Below are 17,713 nucleotides of genomic sequence, written 5' to 3' on the forward strand. Positions count from 1 at the left end.
AAAGTAGTACAAGGGGCGATTGTAACTTGCAATCAACTGAATAAATAAGGTGCGCACGCCAAAAGAGGGGTTTGTGGTTATTGCTCGGAGGGGTTGCAGACTTGCAGTGGTAGTTCTGGGAGTGTCCAGCTATATAGTGAAGAGTTCCACCGGACATGTTCCTGCGTTAGAAGTTAATCCGGAAGTTGAATAACAAGCTAGTCAGATAGTGCCCTGGCTTCTACTACTGCTGTTCTAATTTCCTTCAGTATTAACAGAGAACTGTTCCTGAAATAAGACAGTACTGGAAGAGCTACACAGCAGGACGCAGATTCAACTAAGAGAGATATCACCACACTCCGTGGAAGGAATCCGCACAAAGGAATCCCACCGTGAAAGAGAAGGAAGGTAAGTCCTCTGAAGTAGGGGCATATTCAGAGGTGGGCAGAGAGGGCATATGCCCCCCCCCCTACGATGATACCTGTATACACCATTGCGAATCTGAACTATGTTGTATTGGAAATAGTACTTAGATAAAGTGGTAGATTATTTTAGAGTAAGGTTGAAGTTGAAGAAATTACGAGAAATAAGGAAATGTTTAGTATCGATATTGCTAAATTAAGAGAAATTACATGGAGTTGTTAGTATTAAGTTAGCGACTTATGGATTGCTGTTGTGAAGAGAATTGATATTGCTGATTAAGAGAAATATGAGGAAGTGATTAAGATTGAATTAGTGTTTGCAGCTGTAGAGAGAGTTGGTATTGTTAATTGAGAGAAATTTTATGGAAATGATAGCATAACAGATTAAATGAGAAAAATGAATAGATTAGATTAGATGTAAATGAATACCAGTTATGTATATACTTGTAAGTAGTTTTGTAAAATAAATTACTTTTTTTATATATTTGTGTCATTGCTCTTGAGAAACTGACAGCTCACATATAATATATATATACTTGTGTGTGTTATATGGGAATATCCCTCAGCTCCAGGAAATTCTCATTTTTTAACATGGTCAGGTAGCTTGTGGGCCTTAGTGCTTGAGGGGAGCTGCTGTACGAAAATCATAACAGTAGCCACTGATGGCAATACTAAGTAAGGTACAGGGAAATAAAAATTAATAAATAACCCCCCCACAACTTAGATTTGGTTTCTTCACCAAGCTTAAACGTCAGTCTTGTTTTTTCGTTAATACAAAGGAAATATTTTTATTTTTGATAAAAAGGAAATAAGATTTTTTGAAGACGAGGGAATAAGGGGGGAAAGTAAACTGCAACTCATCTATGATTATCTCAGTACAATAGCACCAACCAGCACAGAATCCAAAAAGGACATTTTCTGCCATTAAATATGTACCAAGAATCCATTAAATATGTACCAAAATTAGATCCAGTTTAATCGATAACACTATTGATTGCTTACATTTCTTAAGAGCTCACTTTATTTGGGCAGGTAGTGTGGATGCTTAGACATAACCAAATTTGCAGTTTCAATATGCAAATTTTTTTTGTTTTTAGAATAACCATATGTTTAATAATTTTTTGTTAGAATATTTATTATTGTAATAAAAGTTTGATTTAAAACATGAATTCAAGTAATTACTTGTTTTTCTCCTTACTTTATTGCACCTAATTGTCATCAAAATTTATTGCAAAAAATGTTTTTTTTTTTTTTTTTTTTGGAATACCAGTATCCTGGTTTTATAAATTAAAAATACTGAAATTAAGATTTTGACCGGTATTGTGAACCCTAGAACCTGCCTATGCTGCTTCAGAAGGTTTGGACCAACTGCAAGTATGGACTGAAAATGGACAGCTAAAGTTTAATGCTACCAAATGCAAAATATCACAATTGGAGAACAGAAATCCAGGTGTAGTTTATAGATTAGGGGAAGAAGAATTAAAGGCTGTCCAGGATGAGAAATAATTGGGAATCTGATACTGAAAGACAGGAAGTTCAACATGCATTATAAACAGGCAGCATGAGGGGCACATGGTGTTCTTATGATTTTTCATTATTTTCAAAGTACTGTAGTTAGTGAAGGAGGTCATTATTCCTCTCTATAAGATGGAGTGACAATACTTGGCATATTATATGTACGGTATTCAGATCTGAAGGTTGCATCTAAAAAAATATATATAGAAGAGATGGTGCAAAGAAGAGTGACTAGATATTGGTGAAGAGCAGAGATAGTCCAAGGATTTCTGGCTCAAGCAGTTAAGGGGTAAGGCAGAAAACATTAAGCTTTAATCATCATGTAGCATTAAAAATATCCACTTTATTTTGATCATAGCCCCTACCTAGGCCTGTTCCTGGTGAAGAGCACTAGTATTTTTACTATGAGGAATGGCTTAGGTGTGGGCTTTAGAGCTTAGCAATTAAATGCCTCTGGAGGGATTTGGCTTAAGTATAAAGTCCTTGGGGAAGGAATAAGTAAAATGAATGAGATGGAATATTCTCACTTATGAGTGAGACATTGTGCTGTAAATTTTGGAATAAGTAGCCTGCAATGGTAACCAAAGTAGAGAGAGGAGAGATTGGCAAAATTATTCAAAGAAAAAACAGAGGCACTTTTTTAGGGTTGTTTTTTTTTTTTTTTTTTTTTTTTTTGGCAGGTGCAGAATATGTTTGATTCCTTGCATTAATATGCCATTTTTAAACGTTTTTGGTCGCTTGAAACGTCTTGAACGAATTCTGTTAAGATTTTTAAAACAAAAATAACAACTAAAGCTATATATAACATTCCATTTTCATTTATATTGTAGTATTATTTACCAACTATAAAAAAATTCGGTAGGAAATATCGAATTTCGACTGCGCTAAAGCTCTTCTAAAACGTTATAGTAAAACATAACGGCCAGGTCGGTTCTTATTTTATTTTTGAATAACCACTAAGAATTTTACGTTATTTTATTTTTATAATGCACAACATTTTTGACAAATAAAATATATAAGTATTATTAGAGTATGAAACATTCGAAAAATGGCCGGGGATAAAAGTTTAAAGTGAACCCCAGGACTTTCAAAGAAGCACTTCCCAGTAGTTTTACAGGATCCTTTCCGACCTGCAACCTTAAATCCAACATCAGAAATCGCAAAAACAAATAAAATTACGCATATAATTGATAAGTTGGCTGATTTAGAATGCACAAAATCAAATGATTGCTAGGCACTTCCAGGACAATGAACACAGCCACGTCAAAGTTTCTCTTGGTTGGGTATAATCGAAAATTGCCAAACAAGGTTAGATTCGGACAAAAATCAAACACCTATGATAGGCGAGGTATGATCGGGGCACGAATCAAAACTGTAGCCCGCAATATGGGTGGGGAGGAAATGGCCGCAAACGAATAAGCGAGGCCGTGAACCGAAAAGTGTTCTACATTTAACCTTGACGTAAACAAATACACGTGTTTGACGAAAGCTATCATTGGTTAGTTGCCGAAGGGGCAATGCGTGGGCCTATACCTGCGTTAAAGAACAGGTTTCAGTTGAATTTCAAATTCATTTCTATCTGTTTCAAGGTTTCAATAAGGAAAATATGTATAAATTAAACGGCACTGGTCATCTTCTCCCATAAAAAAAAAAAAAAAAAAAAAAGGTAGATGTGTGACCATATATACATGTATTTTCAATGTAAACCAAGGGGAAATCAAAAAAATTCTCCATGTGGAAGTTTATGGACATTAATTATTCATTATATTATAATTCATACTTTATTATTATTCTCGATAAATGTTTGACAATTCAACTTAACCGCCCCCCCGTCCCCCAGATTGAAACTCAGACACCACTTGAGCATCTTAAGTTTCAATCTGGGAGAACGGTCAATGACCTTAAATTCTTAAAAAAAACCTAAAAAAAACCGAAAAACTATTATTAGTAGTAGCAGCAGCTTTCTACTCATTTATTTTCGCTCGATATTTTTTAATTGGGTTCAGAAAATCATAATTAATAGGCCTACCGGTCTCAATTCAGTAAAAAAAGTTATTTATAAAAATTAAATTTTTATAATTTTTTTATTTTTTTTTAATGAAAATCCCAAACACGAAAGATATTAGAACCTATAGTACTTAGTACCGTGCTTGGGTTGGTGGTTGAGAAGATGAAAGAAGATATTTGTTGATATTAGACTTTAACTTCTGTAGACTGTAATTTTCAGGAAATACGTGTGAAGGAAGGTTGTTCCAGAAAATGGCAGTTGAATGAATAAACGAGGAAGATAAAAAGTTGGTTCTGTGAGTTTGAAGTTGCACAGTAAATTTATGTTGGCTGGCGGGGGCACATGTTCGGACTGTTTTGAAAGAGAGAGCGGGAATTAAAGAAGCCAGTTCAGAAGAACAGTGCCCATGGAACTGTAGAAAAGACATGCAGCAGAAACAGTACGCCTATGAAACAGTGAGTGGAGAGACTCTGTTAGAGAGGAGTCATTAATTAACCTAACTGCCCTCTTCTGTATGAAATCTAGAAGCCTGAGACAGGTTTTGGGGGAACCGCCCCTGATATGGGAACAATATTCCGTGGTAGGGCGGATTTGCGATTTGTACAGAGTGAACAGCTGTTTGGAAGAAGAGTAACGCCGAGAACGAAAGAGAAAACCAAGTTTTTTAGATGTAGAGGAAGCGATATTTCTAATGTGATTGTGCCAAGAGAGATTAGAAGTCAGGGTAATCCCCAAAAGAGATATATCATTTTGCCTAGAAATCGGAGTGTCACCAAAGTGTCACCAAAGCATAGGAGCAAAAGAATCCATTTAGCGAGATATAAGATAAGACTGAGTTTTAGAAGAATTGAAATCAACTAAGTTGTCTTTGCCCCACTGGAGATCGGAATTTAAGGAATTGCCAGCGGATATTCGAGAAGATGAAGTTGATTGAGCAGGGCAAGGTTTCTCAAAATGGAAAGTGGAATGCAATGTGCTATCATCGGCAAAACTATGGATAGGATTTCCAGTCAATGGAAGAAGGTCATTAATATACAAGAGGAAAAGAGTGGGGGAGAGAACTGAACCTTGGGGGCCACCAGCATTAGTGGAGAAGAGAGAAGACAGAGAGCCATCTACTATGACCCTCAGTGAGCGATCAGAGAGAAAACTGGATAACCAATTACAAAAAACAGTTGGAAAACCATAAGATGGAAGCTTGTTTAGAAGACCTTTATGCCAAACAAGATCAAAAGCCTTTGATATGTCAAGAGCAACTGCTTGTGTTTTACCAAACTTTTCCATTGATGAGTCACATAAGCCAGAATTTCACCAGTGGATCGACACTGACAGAATTCACACTGACAGAATTCATACTGGCGATCGTTGATCAGACGGAAGGTTTCTACGTAGTTTAAGGGTCGGCGATTAATTGATTTCTCCATTACTTTAGAAAGAGTAGAAGTAATTGCAATAGGACGATAATTAGAGGGATTTGTCACCCTTTTTAGGAACTGGCTGGATATGAGCAAATTTCCAAGCAGAAGGAAAAACACCTTTGGGATAAGAAAGTGAAAAAGGCAGCAAAGAATAGGAATAAGTTGAGGAGCACAGGTTTTGAAAACAAATGGAGAAATACCATCAGGATCTGGAGCTTCCTTTGCATCACGATTCGTCAAAATCCTTCTGACATCCTTTTGACGGAAGACCACAGGAGGCATTGAATGGAGGGTGTTGGGAATGGTGGGAGGTGTTTTACCAATATCATTAATACATGAGCTGGAAGAAAAATTGGATGCTAGCAGATCAGCTTTATCCTTGGCTGAAGTGACAACAGAATCATCTGGTTTTGACAGAGGTGGGAACATAGATAGGCAAAAGTTGAGGCCAATAGCTTTGTCAAGAGACTAGAATGCTCGGCTACCATTAGGGCAAGAAGCAAGTTTTCTACTCTTAAGTCTGTTCAAAATCTAGTTGGACTGATTTACAATTGTTGCAAGCTTTGGTGTAGGCAGAAAATGAAACCGAAGAATTGGAAATAAGCCAATTACGATATGCAACGTTCTTCTCTTGAACAGCCTTAGCACATTTGTTGGAAAAACATGGTTTAGATAAAGGATGAGATTTAAAGTGGAGTGTGGAATAAAGGGTTCCATTCCTACAAGAATAATTTCACTGACACGATCTGAGCAAACGCTGAAGTCAGAAGATTTGAAATAATAATCCGAATGAGGAAAAGAAGAAAATAAATCTCGCAGGTCATCCCATTTTGCATTCTTGTAATGCCAAACAATACGAGGTTGGGAACAGCCATGAGATAATGGCTCCATTGAGAAGAGACAAACACCAAGTTATGATCTGAGGTGCCTAAAGGACCACTCACTTCGACCGTGTACTTAGAAGGGTTGTTTTTGAGAAAAAGATCAAGCGTGTATGGTTAGGATTGTCCGGTATCCTTGTAGGTAAATGAACAACTGTGCAAAGTCATTAGTAATTACAAAAGCCTCAGCATCTCGACCAGCTGGTTCAGTGTGACTAGAAAACGGAAGCCAGCTGGAGTTGTGAACATTAAAATCACCGTGGAAAATTGATAATTAAAACAAAACAAGGAGGTTAAATAGAGGCCACGTGTGTCCTTATTACACTTGAGGGTGTAAATGGGTGAAAGTTAACCAACTAATCAATCTGTTGATTGACAAACGAATGTATCAATAGCAATTCGAAATGAATAATTTTACCTATCAGATAAAGGAATTTAACCCCCAACTTCCCCCAATTATTCTCAATAAATCGCTTAAGAGCAGGTGTACGCGCTAGTCCCTTTAGCCAAGCTCATTCTGTTAAATCCATTAGGGACTTATGCTCCATCTTTATGCTATCCTCTTTCTTTTGAATTTAAGTTGAGCCGCTGTATTATGAACAATAACAATAAAAACCCCAAAATTTTATTCTTTGCCTCAAATCCCAAGTATCTGCAGTAATTAAAATTATAATTAACAATTTTCGGTCTCAACTAAAGATAAAAGAGCTTGTGAACACCCTGTTACAAATGAAGTTCTAAAAGCAGCAACAGTGCACCAAGAGATCGCATAACGTGTTTGTGCTTAGTTTACGTAGCTCAATCAATGTCACTTTGACATAATATACTGCTGGTTGTGCTCTATTTTCATAATAGCCACTGTTATCAAACAAAACGACCTTTAAACTTTAAGCAATTACGGCAATGTCGGTTATTTGAACATTATATATAATGCAAACAATACAACAGCCTATTTTAAGTTTCAGCCGATACTTCTTTAACATGGAGGCAAACATTATGCACAATTTATATCGAATTAACTTTGTACTAGAATTACTTTCAACGAAAATTCTGTTTATTCATTGCACCGATTTAGTTAATTTAATAATGATAAATAATAATAATTATTAAATTAATTAAGATAGAGATAATAATTTTTAGTTAAAAAAAATACTTAGTAGCTCTCTCCAAAAATATTTCTCAGAAATTTCACCCTTCTGTGAGAGTAGTAGTAGGGACATGTGATGCTAGAAAGCAAGCTTAGGTAGCATCAGCCAAAAAAAAAAAAAAAAACATTTCACACATCCATTCTCTAAATGTTTGTCCAGCTCCTTGAATTTATTTAAGCTATCAACTTCCACAACAACACATGGACGTTTGTTCCAGCAATCAACTACTCGCTGGCTAAAGGCAAATCTTTCGGCGCATCTATTCTATAACTGTCTTTCCTCAATTTGAATTTATGCCCCCCCCCCTCTCTGGTTAGTAATCTGAGCAAGAGGAAGAATTCCATCAGAACTGGGCCTGTTCAACCCATTCAAGGCCTTATACACCTCAATCAGATCACCTGGAAGGTGCCTAGTCTCCAGACGCTGCAATTTGCAGAACTTAAAGCCTTTCTTGGTAAGGCGATCACTTCGTTCCCCTCACCAATCTTGTTGCCCTTCTCTGTACTCGCTCAAGCAACTCTACATCCTTCCTAAAATGAGGCCTCCCTCCAGAACTGTATGCAGTACTCACGGCGTGGCATGACCATCGCCTTATACAAAGTGATAACACCTCATTTTTCCTACTGGCAAAATTCCTGTATATCATTGACAATACCCCATTACCTGCTCTGCCAGTATGATTGCTTTCACCGTTTATTACTGCACTTGTTGGTAGCACAATTGATAGGATCACCGTCATCCCCACACGGGGTGGAAAATACCCGAGTTCGAGTCCCCCTCGATGAGAGAGGAATTTGTATAGGCCATTTTCACAACTTGGCTAAGTTAGTAGATCTCAAGCGAGGGTAGCATGGTTTTTTCTTCAGGAAACTCGGGTTTTCAGTCCAACAAACAGAAAATCGACCACAGAACCCATGCACGAAGCAATACGACCTTGTCGCTGATCAGTGGCGTATCCAGGTATCATCGTAAGTAGGGGCATGGCGCCCAGGTCCAGGTATCATTGTAAGGGAGGGCATGCCGACCAGACTTTTTTTTTTTTATATTTAAGAAAGCCTCCTGAATTATTTTTCTTTAATTTCAAATTTTTGGTTAGGGGGCATTTCTCCCTCTGCCCACCCCTTGTCGCTGATGCTCCTAAAACCCTACAACAACTTCTGCTACTTTTATCACGTTTCGCCTACTTGAGATCACGTCTATGGCTTCGCCAAATAACTTTTATTATAATTATTATTAGTAGCAGTAGCCATAAATGCAAGGAAGCCCGAGGCTTATGCTGCACCAGCTAAAAAAAAAAAAAAAAAAAAATTCCGAGTTATCCTGAGAGAGAGAGAGAGAGAGAGAGAGAGAGAGAGAGAGAGAGAGAGAGAGAGAGAGAGTAGAAGGGAATATCACCAAGAAGAGAAGAATGATGATATCCAGCTCAGGACCCTGGGTGTGCCAAGCCCATACTCACCAGATGTGAGCCCCTGGGGTTGCCATACCAAATTTATGAGACATTAAGCTGGCTGCCACCAGGTAAAAATAAAAGTATTTAATCCTATCAAAATAAAATTTGCAGTACATGGGTAGAAGAACCCTTGGCAGCGCCGTGCAAATGAGGGATGCATTTGATGCGGGCCCCAACACAGAAGGAAGCTCCATAAATGTTCTTAAATTGTTATAAAAATAGTTGAACAAAAGAAAGGAGCCCCAAAACAACCATTCACCTGGGTCCCCAGGTACCATTTCACGGTAGTGACCCTAGGGCATGCAAAAAGGGGTGTTTTTATTTCGACCAGCGTCGTCTACGGTATAGCTGTTTCGCTATTTGTCACTCGTTTGCAAAAAATCTGATTCGAATCTAGTCGGAGCTTTGACTAGGTGGAGGCAGGTGGGTTCTTCCTGTGAAATATTCCCAGTTTTTTTCACCTCATCAACATAAGAGCTGGAGTATCATAAGATGTGGGGTATGTAGCTTCATCGGCATCCCTTCAATCGAGCAGAAGGTCCTATTGAGAATGCGTGGGATATGATGGAGAGAGCTATTCGGCAAAAGTCCTCTTCCTTTAACTTTGTTGCAGCTACGCGATATTTTGCTGGAAGAATGGTTACAATTAGACCAAAACGCACTAAAACACCTTACAGAATCCATGCAGCGCCGCACACTTTATGTTATTCGCAACAAAGGTGGCCCGGTTCGATACCGAATTAAGGTTAGTATTTTTTTTTTTTTTTTTGTTAGTGTGTATACGTTGGGGTACAATCTACAGTACATATTAATTATCTCAATCTACATTAATTACCTGATATTTTCGTATCCTTTCCAACTGTTCCTCTTTGGCACTTTTTGCTGGTAGAACATCAGGAGGAATCCTACCGTTTGCGTCAACGTCTGTAGGTTTAACTGTCCGAGAACTGTCACGATCGGGTTCGATTGTGTTTAACCTTAACGTAGGTGGCGTTTTGTCCGAATCGGAACTGGGAGTTGCGTCAGATTTCACTCTTGTGATCGTTGTGGGTTTTGGAACTGACGTACTTAAAGAACGAACTGGCGGTTCTGGTGGTTCCCCTTTTTTTCTGGATAATGAATTCGAATGAACTCCCGATTTTGGAGGTGGATATTTGGGTGCAGTTTTGGCAACTCCAACAAAACTTTCTGGTACATCAACGGCCATTTCTCTGTGTTCTGTCATTCCCAGAGATGGACCTGCAGGTTTCAGAGAAACAGCAGCAGCTGCATCTTGTCCAGCTTGTAATTCGTTGTTGACTGATAAGGTAGCAAATGCACTGGTGTCCAAATCGTCTCGCTTTGATTCACTTTCCAAAATTAATTTCTGATGGCTGAAGTCCAGAAGTTCTAGTGGAGGAGGTGGAGGAAAAGAAATATCTGTTCGATCCACTATTTCTTGAGTTAATTCCAATTCTTGATCATGTCCTAGTTCTGCAGGGTAGGATTCAGCTTGTTCGCTAACTTGTGCAACTTCTGGAATCTCGGAGACACCAAGGTTTTCTTGACTGCTGATGCTGTCCTTTTTAACTCTTTCTAAAGTGGCATTCTGGATTTCAGGCACAGATGTCACGTAGATAGGATTACTTTCGATCACACCATTCAATTCCTGAGCATCATCTGCGCTTTCGTTGAGTTCCTGCGATAGTTTCGTCATGTCAACTGGCTTGATCTTTTTGAGAGCAGAAAGCTTTTCCAGTCTCTCCCGTGCTTGCTGTTCGACGGCAATAACAAACGCATCTTGGACGTTGCTGTTCTGAGCCAAATCCAATGCTGAAATGAAAAACAAAATACTAAATGAGAGAATATCAAATGGAGTTGAGAGAAACTTTAACTCCCTTTTAAACTGTCCATTTTACTTTAAAAAAAAAGAAAAGAAAAGAAAAAAAAAGCTAAATGGTGTGTTCGATTGTTGTAAAGTATACGGACCATTCTTTGGAGAAGTTACCATCACAGGGATCGTATATCTGGATATGTTATATGATTTCCTTATGCTCCAACGGTAGAATGACAATGATGGCCACTTATTTGTCAACAAGACAGCACTCCACCACATTACCACAAAGAAGTTCGTGCATACATAACCATAGTGTTTCTTGGGAAGTGCACTGGAAGAAGAGGGCCAGTTTTGTAGACCGCACTATCCCCTGATCTGACTCTTTTAGAATTTACTGTCTGGGGATTCGTGAAAGACCGGGCGTATGGAACTTTCAACGCATTTGCGAAACAACTAGCCGCATTGACAGGGACATTGACAGTTGTTCTGAATAGGGAGGAATTGGATCGAAAAAGGTATCTACACTGAATTAAAATACACCTGTAATTAAAACTTAAAGATATCCTCTATAACCTGGACGTGGTTTCAGATTTGTATCATGTACCCTATTCGCACAATAACATTTTTAGTTTTGTAAAGGAAGTTTGTGATTACCCTATATTTCAAGCGTTAACCCGATTCGCGAGCCGGGTTTTAAAATCTTGGAGAAAATACATAAGTACATTACAAAAATGATGACTGCATACTGTGATCTGAAGTACATATTGATTTCGTTTATTTTATTAAATCACAGATGTTTCATTAAATAAGTGCATGAAAACATTTTGCGTTTTAAGGCGCGTTATCATATATGCATAATGCGACTATTATCTTCACCATGTCCGTCCGCATGTGACAACTGAATTTATAGTGGACAAATTTTTACACTATTTTATATTTGAACCTTTTAAAAAGGTTTGTCAAGTCATTACATATTTCATTAAAATCGTACCAATAGCAATCCGACAATTATTATTTACTTTACTTTTATTGTATTTGTTTTTTGTCCACATGTAAAACTCGACCAAAGAGATTTGCTTACTGATCCTAAATTTCAATAAAATAAGACCTACAGAAATTCAGCAATCATTCTTTTTTTATACACATCATACAGGCTATCCATATGTTGTAGTTGCGAAGCATTGGCTATTATGTTTATTGCCATGCTCTGTTTAGAGGAAAGAACAGAAATGTGGCGGATGCGCATAAACGAAATTTTCTCGGCTAGCGCATAAAAGTTGCTTTTTGGCCTTTTCCTTTATTTATATATATATATAAATCATGAATTATTACTATGGTATTTGTCAACGCGCCTGAAATTTAATGCACTGCGTCTAGAATGTAAGCCGTGGATTAAGAAAATCCAAACTGATTTCGAAATGTGTAGGCCACCTTGATTTTTTTTATTATTATTATTTTTATTATCATTAGCCATGGTGCAAGAAAGCCTGAGGCTTATGCTGCACCAACCAAAAAAATTTTTTTTCTGAATTACCCCGAGAGAGAGAATCACCAAGAAAAAGAAAAATGATGATATCCAGTTCAGGACCCTGGATATGCCAAGCCCATACTCACCAGATGTTGAATAAACAAGTTCAGGGCTCCCTTAATAAATGAAGAGGCCGCCCACGTGGCTAGCATCGCTAATTTTCCACACCCATAAAAAAGGTTGAGTTCGAATCCCGAGTATTTTTCCTATATGTATGCCGAGTTAGTCCAACTTGGTTCTTCCTCCAGCAAATAATCACTCAAACCTACCACAGAAATACATATACTGACGTCCGATGGCCTTAGTTGCTTCGGCACAAATATTAAACAAAGTAGCAAATAAGGAGGTAGGCGATATTAAGTGGTATTTAAATTGAATTAACAGCTATTTAGCACATTAATGCTTTTATAGAAAGAGGCGCCCGTACAGGCGTTAAAAACGTAAATAAGGCAAATGCTAAAAATAAGCTTTCATATTTCTCCCATGTTTGTTTAATTCTCAAAGCGATTCTAAGCGTTGGGATTTACTACAATGGTATCTGAATCCCATCTCGAGGGAACAATGTGGTACACGGTTATAACCAAACGAAATAAGTTTCTTCTGCTCAAGGATAAATTTATAACCGCAAAATGTATTGCCCGATCAGACTAAAATTAACTCAAAAAAAAAAAAAAAAAACCATCATTTCACAAAATGGAAATATTACGAAAACAATTCAGTATTCATTCCTTCCTCCTATTTCTATTTCGTTTGACGATCAATTTTCTTTTTGTCAACTGATTCTCCAACTTTTTCCAGATCTACCAACCGTAATACGAAATAAATTTTACGGTCAGAAGGTCCGCCGAGGTTTCGCGATAACACGCACCTGCGTTCTTTTTTTTTTTTTTTTTTTTTGCGATTGGTACAAGTCATGTTAGACGATGGCTTTCACGCTTCAAATCGCGTTATTGATCTACTTAATCGACAAAGAGTATGAGCAATACAGCAAAAGAGGAGGTGGATCAATTGATCCAGGAAGACCAGACAATAACACGTGATGGAAATACTTGGATGGGCATGAAATACGATAAAAGTCTTGAACACAGTGGGATATCGAAAGGTATACGGTGAATTGAGTCCCAAGCATTGTGCTTCCCAAACTCGGGATTGAGGTTTCTTTCCCACAATTTTGCATACATATTCATAAACGTAATACAGAGGGACTCGGTTATCCGAACTAACTGGAGATTGGCCAGTTCAGATTAATCAATTTAAAACAATTTGAAAATTGATCTCTTCTTTTCATTCTAATTTTTAAATGTACACTGAAAGATATAAAACCATAAGAGATAAATACAGCTATCCTTTTAAAAATATTGAATGAAACTGCGAACAAAACTCATCGTACAGTATTTCAGAAACATCACTCGTCTTTAAAAAAAGGATAAAACATTGCAGATTTTAGTAAACCTTTCTCATTCAGTACAAGGTAAATCTGCATTATTGTGAAAATACTTTAACCGATGTAAATTGAACTTATGCATATACAGCACATGTCAGGGCAGATTGGAAATAGGACATCAAAGAGGAGCTCTGCTTGCCAGTAGTAGTAGTAGAGGCTTGTGATGCAAGAAAGCAAGCTTATGTAGCATCAGCCAAAAAAAAAAAAAAAAAAACATTTCACACATCCAATCCCCCAAAACGTTTGTCCAGTTCCTTCTTGAATTTATTTAAGCTATCAACTTCCACAAAAACAGATAGAAGTTGTTCCAGCAATCAACTACCCGCTGGCTAAAGGCAAATTTCCGCACATCTATAACTGTCTTTCCTCAATTTGAATTTATGGCCCCTCAGGTTCGTAATCTGAGTAAGAGGAAGAATCTCAACAGAATTGAGCCTGCTCAACCCATTCAAGGCCTTATACACCTCAATCAGATCACATCGCAGGTGCCTAGTCACCGGACGCTGCAATTTGCAGAACTTAAGCCTTTCTTGGGAAACCTACCCTTTCATTGCCCTTCTCTGTACTCGCTCTAGCAACTCTACATCCTTCCTAAAATGAGGCCTCCAGACCTGTGCGCAGTACTCAAGGCGTGACCTGACCATTTCCTTACACAAAGGGATAATCGCCTCCTTTTCCGACTAGCAAAATTCCTGTATATCATTGATAATATCCCATGATCTGCTCTAGCAGCCAGCCTGCACTGCTCAGAAAATTTCATATCTGACTGCACAGTAACTGTGCAGTCAGGTCTTTTTCATTTCCAACCACCCTAAGTGTAGTATCACACAGTTGGTAAGTTTCTCTAGGGTTACTTCTACTCATATGCAGTAACTTTGTATATGTCAATGTTAAACTTCAGTTGCCACTTCTCAGACCATCTGCCCAAATTTCCTAGATCCTGTTGCAGCAGCACACCGCCTTTACTGTCATTAACAACCCTGCCAACTTTGTATCATCTGCAAACTTCGACATTAAGTCTGATATACCTTCATCAATATTATTAATAAATATACAAAACAACAGTTTTGTATATTTATACAAAAGGATTGACAGTAACATTTTTAGAAGAGCGTACGCATTCTCCTACAATACATATTTGATAGAATAGGAAACCTGGCATGCAAATTCCGAGTATCCAATAGAAATCGATCTACCACCTATTTTTTTTTTACAACAAACCGTTGTTTATAAAAATGTTTTAGATATCATTATACAACATAATGACAAATTAAGAACAAAATTTAAAAATGTCTCTTGCCTCCCCCCCCCCCGAAAAAAATTGCCTGGCGTATAAAATTCACCAGCGCCTGCTGTTGAAGTTTTTTTTTTTTCTATTACTTTATCTAGATGTTTCAATTTTGCTTATTAAATATATTTTTAAATAAATAATACTGTTATGATATATCGCAATTTATTTCATGATAAAAGAGTTCTGTACAGGGCTCTTCTCCCTTCAAATATCTGTATTATTCTATTTGGCTGCTCACCAAGTGCTATCATAAAATTTCTCTTCTTTTGGTACCTCCAGTTTCGCGGTTAAATCCATCCCCCCCCCCATTCCCACCCAACGTCTGCTTCATTTCTGACGTCCGCTGTTTGGTCTTTGCACCACAGCTTTTTTTTTTTTTTAGATCTACTAGTGTTTTATCATGCTGCTTTTTTTTCCCTCTCTCTTTCTGTTTTTTAACTTTGATATTCTTTTCGTTCCTCCTTTTTTCCACTTTAAGTAGACTCCAGTTAGTGAAGTTTCTGTTAGTGAAGTGTCAAAGAGGAAAGAAACCTTGCTGTTAAAACTTCACGAATAGTTATTCTTATTTAATACAGACTTCAAAGTAGCATTTATAGTTGCTTCGTGAACTGAATTTTTAAATCGTTTTTCCCTCCTTCATATTGGTATGTTGCTCAAGTAAAAATGGGCAAACGTCCATATAATTGTCAAAAAAGTAAAAGAAATATTTTTAAACATTTGAAGCTAGGAATTAGATAATGGAAATTGAGAAGTAAAAATAAATATTTTCCACAACTAATCCAAAGCCAAAAAACATTTTTTATAACTCCTCGCAAAAATCGCGCATAAGATTACCAACCATAGGTTTAAGTAGAAGGGACAGCTGCGCCCCCGCACTCACAGAAAAAAAATAATAATAAGAAGAAATAAACAAACAAATATATATAAATAATATTTTATTCTTTCTATATTTTTATCCTGTGTTTGAAATAGATAAAACTGCACTGATAGTTTGCAGTTACGCAAAAATTACAATATCAAAAATCACCGAAATATTTTCCAAGATACTGGAAAGAAATTGTAGACACGAATATAAGATGTTCAAGGAGGACGTGGGGGGAAGGGGGGTACAAGCTCCAATTATGCACCTTTTTTTTTCCAATTTACTTATATCTGAATCCAGTCTTTCAGGGATCCACTACCATTACGCAGGTCCTCAAAACTAAATTTAAAATCTCTAAAATTTAATTTTAATTTATCGAAAATAAATGCTCTATAATTACACTATTATTAAAAAATTATTTTATCAATTTTATATATTTTATGAAATATGTACATGCTCACTAGCAATCATGCTACGCGTTCAAAGCCTTGCTTAAAAATCTTGCCTAGTAGCGATTCCAGAGTACGGGGGGGGAAGGTTCAGAAAGATCTGTATTCACCCACAAGTAGTTGTGATAGAAGGTTGAAACAAGCCTTGTATTACACCTTTTAAATATAGTCACCACACAAAATGGCATATTTTTTCCGCTTTTCAACACATACAGGCCAGTTTTGTAGAAGTCCTCTGACTGTTCTTCAAACCACGACTCGGCAGCAGAAATCACTTCTTCATCAGCAGCAAATTTTCGAAGAAGAAAGGACTTCAGGGCAAGAAAGAAAAAGAAATCAGAGGGCGCAAGGTCGGGTGAATAAGCAGGATGCAACATTTCATGTGGACATTGTGCCCTTTCCTTCTGCTAAGCATTCAGAAGTCCGGGAACCCATATAGCAGACACTTTACACATGACCAACTGTTGATGGATAATGTTCTCCACAGACTATACACTAATTTGGGGCTCTACAGCTAGTTCTTTGACGCTTATACAGCAATCTTCCAGGGTTAAGGCCTCAATTTTTGCAAAGCTTTTCTGTTACGTCAGTTGCTGGGGATGTCCTGGGATTTCTTCATCATGCACTGAGGTGCTTCCACATTTGAATTGTTTATACCAATGTGCAACAACACTGTAACCTGGACAGTCTTCTCCATAAACAGCGACCATTTCTTTATGAATCACTTAAATCTTTTTGAACCCCCTTCCCCCGTATGAAAAAAAAAAAGAGAGACTTTAAATTTCATATTTCACATGATCATCAGTTTTATAATTTAACACAAAATAACGAGACTCAGTTTATTATTTTATTTATGTATTTATTTTTTGGAAAATATTACTTCGTATTATGAACGCCTTTTCGCTGGGTTACACATCAACAGCTGACAGTCCGATTCCCTCTACTGCTTTCTCTGCCGTGCAGACAGACAAGCTACCCTTCAAGAGAACAAATTTACAGTCCAAAGCACAAAACATGGGTAGGGGTGAGGTGAAGGACAACTAATTTACGATTAGCCATAAAACTAAGTTTCGACTATGGTCTGCAGACTCCAGAGAAGTCTGTAAATCAAGTACTGTATAACAATAATAAAGAAAAACGAAGGTACAGGAAAAGGGAATTTCAATAGAAATATGTCAGCTGCCATGATTGCTGATGCCATATAAATGACAGCATTTCTCAGAAGGGTTTGTGGCACAGTATTGAACACAAACTGATCCACTATTTCTGTAAAACAAAGCAAAATCTGGAAGAAAACGAATTTTTATGTAACAGAATGTGCAGTACAAGTATAATGTGAAAAAAAAAAACAAATTTTATATTACAGTATTTTTATTTTTTAAATCTCCAATGCAGGAACAAGAGCGACCATCCTGACCTATGAAGTGGCGTCACGAGTATGCAGCCAAACTGGATTTAAACGAAATTTTACTGCAGTTTTATCGTTACAATTTCTCTGAAGG

General features: G+C 37.3%; 1 protein-coding gene across 5 annotated transcripts in view; it reads right to left on the bottom strand.

Moving 5' to 3' along the window:
* Positions 1–17,713, bottom strand: part of LOC150084991 (protein PALS1-like) — a 262,078-nt gene that overhangs the window by 87,461 nt on the left and 156,904 nt on the right. For all 5 annotated transcript variants that reach the window (XM_090375693.1, XM_090375692.1, XM_090375691.1 and 2 more), the window contains one exon: positions 9,657–10,633. In XM_090375693.1, coding sequence (XP_090231819.1) covers positions 9,657–10,633 — 977 coding nt within the window. The remainder of the gene's footprint in view (positions 1–9,656; positions 10,634–17,713) is intronic.

The sequence above is a fragment of the Mastigoproctus giganteus genome, chromosome 6 (assembly GCF_048544385.1).
Source record: "Mastigoproctus giganteus isolate SK-2022 chromosome 6, ASM4854438v1, whole genome shotgun sequence".
NCBI classification, from domain to species: Eukaryota; Metazoa; Arthropoda; class Arachnida; order Uropygi; family Thelyphonidae; genus Mastigoproctus; species Mastigoproctus giganteus.